The sequence below is a fragment of the Galeopterus variegatus genome, unplaced genomic scaffold (assembly GCF_000696425.1).
Source record: "Galeopterus variegatus unplaced genomic scaffold, G_variegatus-3.0.2 Scaffold18, whole genome shotgun sequence".
Lineage (NCBI taxonomy): Eukaryota > Metazoa > Chordata > Mammalia > Dermoptera > Cynocephalidae > Galeopterus > Galeopterus variegatus.
The window spans coordinates 344663-357488 of NW_007726129.1; the positions used below are offsets into that span (position 1 = coordinate 344663).

General features: G+C 42.5%; 1 protein-coding gene across 1 annotated transcript in view; it reads right to left on the minus strand.

Annotated features, from left to right (window-relative positions):
- The window catches only part of CDH1 (cadherin 1, type 1, E-cadherin (epithelial)), a 74583-nt gene that overhangs the window by 4257 nt on the left and 57500 nt on the right, over positions 1-12826 (minus strand). Inside the window, exons 9-14 of the mRNA XM_008567057.1 lie at positions 11419-11601; positions 10577-10821; positions 7550-7695; positions 5239-5463; positions 4668-4895; positions 1668-1798 (exon numbers count right to left, since the gene is read on the minus strand). Of these exons, the coding sequence (XP_008565279.1) occupies positions 1668-1798; positions 4668-4895; positions 5239-5463; positions 7550-7695; positions 10577-10821; positions 11419-11601 (1158 nt within the window). The remainder of the gene's footprint in view (positions 1-1667; positions 1799-4667; positions 4896-5238; positions 5464-7549; positions 7696-10576; positions 10822-11418; positions 11602-12826) is intronic.

Here is a 12826-nt window from a genome sequence, read left to right on the forward strand (position 1 = left end):
GTTACCTTGCTTTAGCCAATGGGGCATTAACACATGTGACATAGGCAGCTGAACCCCAGCCAGCCTACACAATCTTGTGAGCCTAGCTGAGATTAGTAATTGCCCCAGCTAACCCATGAGAAGGACATGTATGTTGTATGCCACTAAGATTCTGGAGTTATTTGTTATATAACATTACTGTGATAATTGCTCATTGATACGATGTATCTCATATCCCCCAACTAGACTTATAAGTGCTTTGAAATCTTGAATCTCTGTACACCCTATCCCTCCCTCCCCAATATGTTCTATACAGCAAGCAATGAAATTCTTATCAGTGGCTCTTCTAGACCACAGAGCTCAGCAAATGTGCCTCACTGCATGAGTCAAAAGCAGTGCTCTGTGATGGGCCCCATGGTTCCCTTTCTATATGTAGACTCTCTAAGATTCTCAAAATTTCCCTGGAAAACTTCAGGGTAAGTGTGAGACTGTGAACATATCTTGCTCCATCTCCAAGCCCTTACTTCTTGCTATGTCTTTTATATGAATTCTGCCCACAAAAATTATACAGTAACAAGGGGTAAGGTAGTTAGAACAATAGGTAGAAACAGCTGACTATATAGGAGTAACTTAATGATTAAGTGCTAGCATGGCAACAGCCAGTCCAGCTACCTGTATCACAAGACCACCAAAGATAGTGATCACTGTCATAAGACACTTGGAGCTAAAGACGTCAGCTTGTTCTTATCTAGTAATTGATTCCCGGCTTTAGTGGCTTTGTATGAACTGCCTATAACTTGGGCTCAACCAGGATGTGGCTCAGAGAAACCTTGTCTACACCTCTGGGTTGTCACCTATCAGATCCATCATCCTGTAAGTAAATTACCCTTTTAGTAAAATTATTTGCCTTACTGCCTGTAAATGCCTGCTTTGTTTCTTGGTCTTAAGATACCTTCTCAGTTTGTTGGGCACTTTATTTCTGGCCAACCTTCAAATAGCAAGACAAGTTAAGATCATCTCCAAGATCAGGGGCTAGAGATTTTACATCTACAAAAAGCAAAACACATGGGCTGACCCCATGGCTCACTCGGGAGAGTGTGGCGCTGGGAGCGCCGAGGCCGTGGGTTCGGATCCTATATAGGGATGGCCGGTGTGCTCACCAGGTGCGTGCGGTGTGGGCGACACCAAGCCAAGGGTTGCAATCCCCGTACACACACACACACACACCACACACACACACCACACACACACCACACACACACACACACACACACACACGCAAAAGCAAAATACAGTTTGGTCTAACTAAAAATCAAGAAGAACAAAATACTAAAATAGATCAGTTGTTCTATGGCAGAGATAATTTGATTGAAGTTCATGTCCTGAGAACAGCAATGAAGAACGCAGGCTCTGAAGTTCTACTGCTTCCTTGCTGTGTGACTCTGGGCAAGTTACTAAACTGCTCTGAGCTTCAGTTCACTCATCTGGGTGAAGAACAGTAAGTGTTCAATAAATGTTAGCTAGGTTGGTGATGGTGATCAATATCAACGTCTATTTTCATGTGTAAAGCCTTAAAAAACACAAGCACAGAGGGACACAAAGCTATTTCCAATGTCTGCCTTCTCCTAATCATTGCTTCTTCCAAATGAAGAGATCACCATTGAGCTACCACAGTTTAAAAAACCCACCTGGTCCTCTTCTCCACCTCCTTCTTCATCATAGTAATAAACGTTGTCCCGGGTGTCATCTTCTGGGGGCAGTAAGGGCTCTTTGACCACCCCTCTCCTCCGAAGAAACAGCAGGAGCAGCAGAATCAGGACTGGAGTGGGAGAGGGGGAAAGCATGAGAGTGATGAGTGCCACAGGTGAAGATGGCCAGAAGCAGCAGCTGTCACAGAGCACCATCGCCTTGCATGCCAGACAGGTGGCTGGTAGACAGCTACTGGCTGCCTTTAAAACACTTGCAAATGTCAGTCCACATGATGGTGCTCACATCTCTGAAGTTAATGTGTGGTACGACACAATGGACGGTAATATGTGACTATAAGTGTGGTCTTTAACAAGGATCTCAAACCAATCATTGATAGTGTTCCAGGCAGAGGAAACCGTATGGGCAAAGGCCCTGAGGCAGGAGCATGTTCGGTGTGATTGAGGAAACATGAGGAGGCCAGCATGGCTGGAGCAGGGGGAGCGGGAGTGGAAGAAAGAAGCAGAGAGGAGGTCAGAGGCGCCACAGCAGTGTCTAGGCCACTGTAAGGTCTTTGGCTTTGATTCTGAGTGAGTTGGAGCCATTGAAGGTTTGTGAGCAGGGCTGCTGGGTCAGCCTAAATGTGACTGATACATGCATATTACTGTTAATGTTAATCAGTTATGGAGGGCTGGGACACAAGACAAAAAAATCACCTGCTGTGTTCTTTATCTTAAAAAGATAAAATCATGCAAGTAAGCCTTAAAATCTGTTTGATTTCCAGGCCTTAAGATCAGGGTTCATCTTACCCTGAGATTATTTCTAGGGTATATACAATTAACACTTTACTTAAAAAAAAAAAAAATTGTATTACTCATTGCAAATGAAAAGAATAGGATTCTGTGTGTTTTCATTATAAGTATGTGTGCCCAAGTACCCATATGTTACATCTCAGTAAAGCATTATCATACCAAAACAGGAGGTTGCATAAACTTGGGGGAGAGATTTCTCAGACATACCTAACCTGCTTACTGTTTCTGAACATCAGAAAGATGCCAGAGACCTTCTCCAGATAAACAACATAACTCCCTCATCCACGATTCATGACAAAAACACTGTGCATTTGCTGTGTGTACCGAGGCCTGTCGCTGCAGTGGGGACACAGCACTGAGCAAGACAATGTGGGCTATGAACTGTCCCCATCCATGCAGAGCTTGGAGCCAAAGGTTTCCAAATGCGCACTTCTCATCAGCTTACTGAAACCCCTATGTCAGACACAAAGCCTGGCAGAGAGTACGCAATCCAATATTGGTGAAAACCATGAAAACCTTAAGACCTCCTGGTATATTTTTGCCCTTAAGAAACAAGAACTAGGGGCTGGATGGTTATCTCAGTTGGTTATAACGCAGTGCTGATAATACCAAGGTCTAGGGTTTAATCCCTGTACTGGCCAACTGCCAGAAAGAAAAAAACAAAAAAGAAACAAGAACTTGGACATCTAAATGCAGGCATGCTGCTTCTCTAAATGTTCTACATGGGAATCCCCCACCCCCAGTGTCTAATGAAATATACCCATAATCCTATTTTTAAAACATATATTGTAAGTATAACTACAATTGTTAAGATTCTCAGGATGAATGTTCTAGTCAGTAACCACTACCCCAAAAGCGCATCAGCCCATTAAAATATAATTTGACTAGAAAGAGGGCAGGCAGGGCTAGTGTTACCACACCCAAGACAATGACAGAGGACCTAATGTCACGGTGGCAATAAAGCCATGTAAAGCCTAGAGGAACAAAAGTCCAGAAAGCTCAGTGAATTCTCAACAGCACGATCCTCTTCAACTTTGGGAGCACATGGGCAGCAGAGGGCAGGAGCAGCAGGATCAATAGCACCTGTGCATGAGCTAGATGGAAAGCCCCAGATTTGGTTCCACTGCTCCCTTTCAGAATCTTTTCCCACTCCAGCCAGATGGGTTTGCTCTCTGCCCTACACAGAGTCCACTCAAGCCTCCCTCTGTGCCTTTTCTAGTGCGGGAACCTTCCCAAATGCCCACCTGCCTGTCATAATTCCACCAGCCAGTGAGGTCCAACCACCTACACCTTCCATGAAACCTTCCTTGGGACTCAATTAATAGCCCAAGGCATTTACTGCAAAGGCATTTACAACTTGGACAACCCCTTCCAGTTCCTAATTACATACTATCTTTGAAGGTTTTCTAATGGACTTGCCATTGCTTGCCTTTAGAGCCATAAGAGCATTTGTGTCAACCCGAGGGCTCACTCTCGGTGGGCTACAGTAACACCAGTTTTAGGGAATATGGCAGAAACTGCCAATTTTTCCCCAGCATACTTTTTCTCCTTCATCCTTTCAGTAATTGATACTCAGTGCTTAATCCACACTCCATCCCCACCCCCTGCCAAGTTTTAATGGGGCACATGGTCAACCAGTTAGGGTGTATCCAGGCTCCCTCAGTTAGGTGTGGCTGCCACTTCTGCCATCAGCCCCCCTCCAGGATGGAATGTGGAGGAGGTGGTGGTGAGCCGGCGTTGACCATGCTGATGAGGATGGTGCCTCAAGGCTTTGCTACTCTGTGTGTGGTCCAAGACCTGCAACATCAGCATCACCTGGGAGCTGGCTAGAAACTCAGAGTCTGAGGCCCATGCCAGACCCCCTGAATCAGAATTTCCGTTTTACCAGAAGGCACAGGTGATTTCTATGCACTCGAACTTGAGAAGCACTGACCTAAAGGATGAAAAGAAATGAAATAGGAGGAAACTGGGTCCCCTGTTTGATTTCATGAAACAGGACTGCCTTCCAGTCTTGGATCACTTCCCTCTGAAATGTTCAGTAAGAGACAAACCTCTATTTTATTTAAGCCACCATACTTGCGAGTTTCCTTCTTATATCAGTTTAACCTGTACCCTAACTAATGCAAGAACCAAAAACATTTCTAGGTAATCCACCTCCCCATTTTAGAAGCCCAAGGCAGATGTACTTACTTAGCAAAGCCAGGATTCCTCCAAGAATCCCCAGAATGGCAGAAACTTGCAATCCTGCTTCAACATACTGTGCCCTCATACAGTTGTTGACGGCCCCTTCACAGTCACACACAAGGACCTCTAAAGTGGTCACCTGGTCTTTGTTCTGGTTATCCGTGAGCTTGAGATTGATTTTGTAGTCACCCAACTCTAAAGTTTTCTTTGGCTTCAAAATGAGAGACTCTTGGGCTGGGGAAAGCAATAAAAATAAATGATGGAACCAAGGGAGGAAAAAAAGCTCATTCTAGAATAAAATTGTCAGAGAACTACAGACATTTCAAAGCTGAGTAGAGAAAACGGAGCTGCTTGGGTTTTAGATTACCGGGTGGTATGTTACAAAGTTAGAAACCAGGAAAGGAAAGAAAACTTTGGTGCAATGCCTCAAAGGTAGAAAGGACAAGGAAACAAATACCAAAGGAAAGAGGTGGCAGCTGGAAGATGAGGAGGGAAATTTAGAAGTGGGGCCAAGGAGGAAGGAGAAGTATGTATGGCAGTCAGAACAAAGTTTCCCAAATAAAGCGCAGGTACCTACCTGCGTCACTATACTCAATGGTCCAGTTGACACTTGCCCCATGTGTCAGTTCTGCTGTGAAGGGAGAAGTATTGGGGGGAAGATCTGGATCAATGATGTTTATGATATGAGGCTGTGGATTCCTCTGGCAGAAGTCCATATTTCGAGGTTCTGGTACAGGGCCATTGTCATTCACATCGGAGAGGATCAGGAGAAGCGTTCCCGTTCCAGTAGCGACTGGAGAACCTAAGAGAAAATACAGAGGAAATGGCAGCTCAGGAACACGAATGAATCCCCACTGCCTCCCACCAGACCACATCCAAATCTTGTCCTGGCACTTCAGTGGTCCCTTCCCAGACACCCCCCTACCCACCAGGCACCTCCTGTCCCACCGATCCCAGTTGGGCAGGCCTCTGACCGTCTTAAGCGGACAAGCTTATTTCCCATTTTGATAATAATTATTCAGTTATTCTTCACACCCGCCTTCCTCTTTTTCACATAACTTTATTGATTCATTAAATTCTAACTACTCTAAGAAGTCGTCATGCCTGTCCTCCCTCCACCCCCCACTACTACTACCTCTTCTGCACTTCCATGCCATCAGAGGGATTATCAGAGGGTTGAGCGTTTTTAAATTTCTGCAACTTGCTTTTCCAAATAGAGTTGGAAGTTCATATACACTTCTGTTTGCATTTCTTTTACATCCTGACACAGCACCAAGCATATGATAGTAGGAAAAACAGAAACTGAGGAACCATTGTCATCAATATTAGTACATGATAGGGAAAACAACAACAGCAGACCTATACACAGTTATGCCTAGATGGCAAGAGTGTGATTTTTTAAAAATCTTTTCCTTTTTTTGGGTGACTGGCTGGTAAGGGGATCCGAACCTAAAATCTTTTTATTGAGAGAATTTTTTCTTAGTAATGAGCATATGTCACTTAAAATGAACTTTTTAAAAAAATCATTTCTAATGACCTAATAGATTTTCTGAAGAAACTGCATGCTCCTCTTAGGTCTTACATTAAAAGGCATGCACAATCAAATAACACTTGAAGGAATCAGTACCACCATACCTTAGCTATGATTATTTAGGTCAGGGGGTCAGGTCAGCAAACTAAGGCCTGCTGGCCAAATTAGGAACATAGCTATGCTCATTTCTTTACAGACTATGGCTGCTTCCAGGTTACAATGGCAACAGAGCCTAAAGTGTTTATTCCCTGGTCCTTTACCAACCCTTGGTTTGGGTGCCATTTACCTCAACTTACTTCCAGGCCAGGCCAGGGAATCTCCATGCAGCCAGAGATAGCTGGCCAGTACAGCACTACAGGCTGAAGCAATGGGCTAGCTCTCCCTTTCTGCAAAGGTGACCTACAAAGGGAACCCCACTACGGCCTCACTTGCCTTGCCCTCTGTTTTCCACATTGTCAAAGATGGAATTACTACCCCAGGAGGTTTGGGGGTGAGAGACAGGGAAGAGAATTAACCATGGGAACCTAGTGATTCTGCTCCTGAACATCTGTCCGAGGGAAATACTTATGCAGAAAGGCATGTACCAGGCTGTTTACTCACCATTCGTGGAAATAATAATTGAAAACAACCTGTGTTCTTTAATATATGAATGATTAAATTATGCTATATCCAGGTAACATTCTTATAAAAAGAGATCTATGACGTGCCTTGGTAGATCTCTATGTCTTAAAGACATTGTCAAGTGAAAAAAATTTTTAAATTTTAAAACAATATGAATAAGACAATGGTTTTTATAATAAAACCAAATAAACAGAAAAGACCATTATAAACCAGATGATGGTTTTATAATAAACTATATTTCTATATGTATATAAATGTATCCAAATACACAGAAAGTCTGGACGGACCTGCACTTGACATGATGATGATGGTGACGGTAATAAAAATAATGATAGCCCTTATGTAGCCTGTACTATGTGGCAGATGCTATTCTAGGCATGTTTACACAAATTAACTCATTTATTCCAGATGGGGTATTATCCTTTTGTCAGATAAAGGAATTAAGGGACATAAAAATTAAGTAGTACCTCCAAGGTCACACAGGTATTTAGCTTTGCACCTGGGATCTGAACCCAGGCAGTCTGGCTCCCATGGGGAAAGAGCAGGGTTCAGGTATCAAGAGGGAGGGGTGAAAAGGAACTTCTGCTGGACCCAAATTATTTGAATTTTTGACAGTGAGAATTCTTTCATTTAGAATGAAGGAAAAATGAACTCATGCCTCCAAAAGAAGGGTAGGAGAAAGAAAGCCAGGTAGCTGGGAGGGTAAAGCAGCAGCGGCCTGGACAGGGCTCCCTACCGTTGTCGGTGGCTATGATGAGGGCCGTGTATGTGCTGTTCTTCACATGCTCAACATCCTCTCTGTCCAGCTCAGCCCGAGTAGAAATGGCACCAGTGTCTGGATTAATCTCCAGCCAGTTGGCAGTGTCCCTCCAAATCCGATACCTGAAAAGGCACAATCTCTGGTTTAGAAAGGAATGGCAAATAGCACATAAATGAAGAAGGCTAAGGTTCCTCTTTATTTATAGCTATTTCCAACGTTTTTATTAAGTAACTGATCCATTGAATCACTGCTTTACAGATTCATAGACTGATTTCTTAATTGGGTGTCCAACGTTTTTATTTTGAAAATTATCCACTCTACAGAAAAGCTGCCAGAACAGTCTGATGACCTTCCTTGTACCCGTCACCTTGGTTTACTCATTGTTAATATTTTGTCGCATTTGCTTTCTGTAGATATTGACACACACATACATAATATTTTGTTTTGGTGAACCATTTGAGAATAAGCTACAGCTATTATGTTCTTTTACTCATAAATATTTCAATGTATTATCTCCTAAGAACAAAGGCATTCTCTTATGTAAACACAATTTGATTTTCAATTTCAGGAAATAAAACTTTTATAGAATATTATTACGGGTATTGAATATATGGTACACATTGAAATTTTAGGGGCTGGCCGGTTAGCTCAGTTGGTTAGAGTGTGGCTTTATAATACCAAGGTCAAGGCTTTGGTTCCCTATACCGACCAACTGCCCCCCAAAAGAAAGAAATTGTTAATTTCCCCCAAAATGTCCTTCACAGCAATCTCACACCCTTCCCAATTCAGGATCCAATCCAGGATCATGCATGGCATTTAACTGGCATATCTCTTTAGTTTCCACTAATTTAGAACCATTCCTTAGCTTTTCTTTTTCGACACTGACATTTTTGAAATGTGCGGGCCAGTTGTTTTGTAGACTGCTCCTCAATTTGGTTTGGTCTGATTGTTCCCTAATAATTAGATTAAGGTTATCCATTTTGTGTGTGGGGGGGGGAGGGTGTTGGCTACAAGAATGCTATACAGGTTATGCTGTATCCTTCTCAGTGTATCTCATTAAGAGCCACAGGATGTCTGCCTGTTCTTGTACTGGTGATGTTAACTTTGATCACTTGGATAAGAGAAAGGCCACCAGATTTCTTCACAATAACGTAGCTTTCTCTTGTTTGAAATTAATCCAGAATCTGAGGGGAGATAATTTGAGAGTATCCTCTTCACCAACTTTCACCCACTGGATTTAGAATCTGTGGGTAAATCTTGCCCAAAGCAAAGAGTACTATGATCCTTATTTATTTTTAAAAGCAGACTCCTCCAGATGAGCTACCCCTCCCCCAGAGAGTAGTAGTTCTCCAGTGGTGGCACTATGCCATGCCCTCTCCTGCCATGAACATTTGGAGATCTGACACACTGACTTCTGGGTGGGCTATACTATTGGCATTTAATGCTAAGTGTCAGGGAGGCTAAAAACACCTTCCAGTCTTACAGAGTCAAGAGAATCCTGTTAAGCAACATGTTATGAGAAGTTAATCAGAGATTCATTATTAGAAGAAACTTCTTAGGGTCGGCCTGTGGCTCACTCGGGAGAGTGCGGTGCTGCTAACACCAAAGCCACGGGTTCGGATCCTACATAGGGATGGCCGGTTTGCTCACTGGCTGAGCATGGTGCTGACAACATCAAGTCAAGTGTTAAGATCCCCTTACCAGTTATCTTTAAAAAAAAAAAAAAAAAAAAATTTTTTTTTAAAAAAAAAAAAAAAAAAAAATTTTTTTTTAAAAAAAAAAAAAAAAAAAAATTTTTTTTTAAAAAAAAAAAAAAAAAAAAATTTTTTTTTAAAAAAAAAAAAAAAAAAAAATTTTTTTTTAAAAAAAAAAAAAAAAAAAAATTTTTTTTTAAAAAAAAAAAAAAAAAAAAATTTTTTTTAAAAAAAAAAAAAAAAAAAAAAAAAAAAACTTCTTATTAGAAGTCAATCAGAGGAAATAAGGGCATGAAAAACAGAGATATACTGCCCAGTTACCTATCAAGGTCATAGAAAGGCTCAGAAAGTGAAGCTAAGAAATCAAAGGAGAAAGGTGCTCTGGAAACCTGTGGGTTTGTTCTTGCTTCCTTAGATGTGCAAAGCGATGAATTACATTAGCGGTCTTCATTCCAGGAGAAACGGCCACTGCAAACACTCTTAAAACCTGGTGCTCTCGCCCAAAGAAATGCTTTCAACTACCTATTGCAGCATTGCAAGTTATCAACCCAGCCTGGAAACCATATAAAAATCCAAGTCTTCATTTCATCACTGAACAAAATCCTATCATCTGTAGCTTTTCACTATACTTTTATTTATTTATTTATTTATTTAAAGATGACCAGTAAGGGGATCCTAACCCCTGGCTTAGTGTTGTCAGCACCACGCTCTCCCAAGTGAGCCAACTGGCCATCCCTACATAGGGATCTGAACCCACGGCCTTGGTGTTATCAGCACCACACTCTCCCAAGTGAGCCATGGGCTGGCCCTCTACTGCTTTTTAAAATTCAACTAAAAATACATCTTACCAGGCTTTACAGTATGGACCACCAAGAAGGATCACCTGCATGATGAGCAGTAGCACATTAACTACATGTACAAAATTAGAATATTTTAAAGCAAATGTTGTGATTAGTGGGTTTCAGCATCTACGGCTGTGATTCACATTATAGAGGTGCCTTCAAGTTTAAAAGAGAAGAAATAGAAAGCTACTTACAGCACAGTACCATGTGTGTAAATTGAAATCACTTTCCTACTACGCCACAAGAACTCAAAAAGAAGAAGCACATTAGACCTAGAACAGCTGACCATGGAGGGCAGGGCAAAGGCACAGGGAACAGAGATAAAAGGGAATAAAAAAAGAAACCAAACAAGAGAAGGGTCTTGCACAGACCAATAATGATAAAATGCCATAAACTAAATGATATATATAAAATATATACATAAAAATACCCAACGGCTGCAAGTCAGCTGAAAACGCTTCACTTACGTTATCTTCTGCTCCTTAAACGTGTCTGGTTCCCGAGCAGTGTAGGACGTGATTTCCAGGCCCACGCCAAAGTCTTCGGGCACTTCCACTCTTTTTTCAGGAGGCAAGAAGATGGGGGCTTCATTCACGTCCACCACATCCACAGTGACGGTGGCTGTGGAGGTGGGGAGAGAGACCACAAAGGGATCTGTGTTCGTCACTGCCACATGCAATATATACTGCTGCTTGACCTCAAAATCCAAGCCCTAGAGAGCCAGAAAAATGAGATTTAAAAAAAAAAAATTATGTTAGTGAAAAAAAACCATTAAATTTTTAACTACTGCTTTGGTTGGTAATATACCAGTGGTTCTCAAATCTGCCTGCTCACTTGCTCAAGAGGAAGTCAAAGCTCTGGGGCAATTCCAGGGATCAATTAACTCTAACTTCAGCAAGCAACTCACTCAACTTCTTAGTTTTCAAGTTTCTAAGACATTTTTCAAAAACAGCCATATTTGCCCCACTTCTAAAATAATCCAGCAAAATAGCAGAGACCCATAAACCATTTTCCCTCTCATTTGCAGAATGGAAAGGTGGCTGGGGGGGTGGGGGGGATGTTTCTGGGAAAGAGCCTATTAAAGCAGACAGCAGTTTGTCTTCAATTTCAGGATGTTGTGTAGAAGCTTCCTGATGTCTCACATGAGCCTTAAAAGTCACTGCAGACCCCATGCTATCTACCAGAATCTGGGAAAGCCACCCTACCCCGACCCTACCAGTGCTAATCTACTTCTGAGAAGATACCAGGGGACAAGGGACTGGCCAACTGCTGGGGTGGGGTTCTGCATCTAGCCAGGCGCCATACAAACCTTAGCTGTTTTCAAAATGCCTTCGTTGGTTACTGGGTCTGTGGTGACAACAAATTGCCCCTCGTTGTCATTTAATATGGTATACACAGCCTCCCATGCTGGGGTGTTGGGGGCATCCACATCAGTCACTCTGAGCCTGGTGATTACGGCATCTGCCTCATTCTCAAGCACCTCACCCACATACTGGAGAGCAAAAGCAAAGATGAGTCACTTATGACACACTGAGACCAACAGTGGAGCTAGGTCCCAGGGGGGGTACGGGAATCCTTTCGGAGCCCAAGCTTCAAGGACAAGATGTTACAAACAGAGGTCAGGCAATGCACACCAGTCTTGGAGAAGTGCCTGCTCTGTGAGCAGGCCCAACTTCATGTCGGGGACAAGCTAATACTCATGAGTATCTTCCTTCATGAGTGCCTGAAGTAGCTTTCCAAGTCCCTGGCCACCCAAGGCCCTCAGTAAACACTGGCCCAGTTGCTGACAGGCTAGTTGATGACTAACTGGTGATGTTAGTCCAAGTATAAGACACTGTGGTATAGTCACCATTTGTGCTGCTCCCAACCCACCTCCATCCATTCTCTATCAGTGATCTTCATAAAATGGAAGTCTGGTCATTACAATCCTCTGCTTAAAACCCTTTGACGATATCCCCTTATGTTCAGGATAAATTCTAAAATTCGTACCTGAGCCTACAATGTCTGGTAGGATCTGCCTAATTTGGTTCACGACACCTGAGTCACAATGGCTGTTTTTCAGTTCTTCCTGGGCATCAGCTTTCCCCTTCATTCAGAACATTTTGCACATGCTAATCCCTCTGTGTAGAATGCTTTTCCACCTCTGCCTGACCTTCTTTCAAGTCTTTCTATAAATGTCTCTCTGTTGTTATACTTAGGATGGCAGATACTGCTAAATTATCTACTAAATATCCATTCTCCCCTTCCTCAGTAACTATATTGGTGGCAGCAATGTGCCAGCTAAAATACTACATTTCCCAGTCTCCCTTGCAGATGGCAGTTGCCAATGGGATGTAAGCAAAACTTGTAGAATGGTTGTCATAAAAACATCTTTGATAAGAGCACTTGACTCAGCAGCAATGCCTTGGCCTTGCTCCCTTGCCCTTCACCTCTTCTGGAGCGTAGACATGACTGGCTGGAGCTCCAGCAGCAATCTTGGGCCACAAGGTGACTTTGAGAATAGAAGCCTTACACTAAGGATGGTGGAACAGCAAAACAAGGGAGGCTTGGTCTTTAGTGACAGGGCAGAGCATCTACCTCTGGGATTTTTCGTGACACAAGAGAAAAGTCAACCCTATTTGTTTAAACCACAATAGTCAGTTCTCTATTAGTAACTACTAAATCACTTTCTAACTAATACAATAAGATTTAAGGTTTTTCTATTTGGCTCTCAGTAC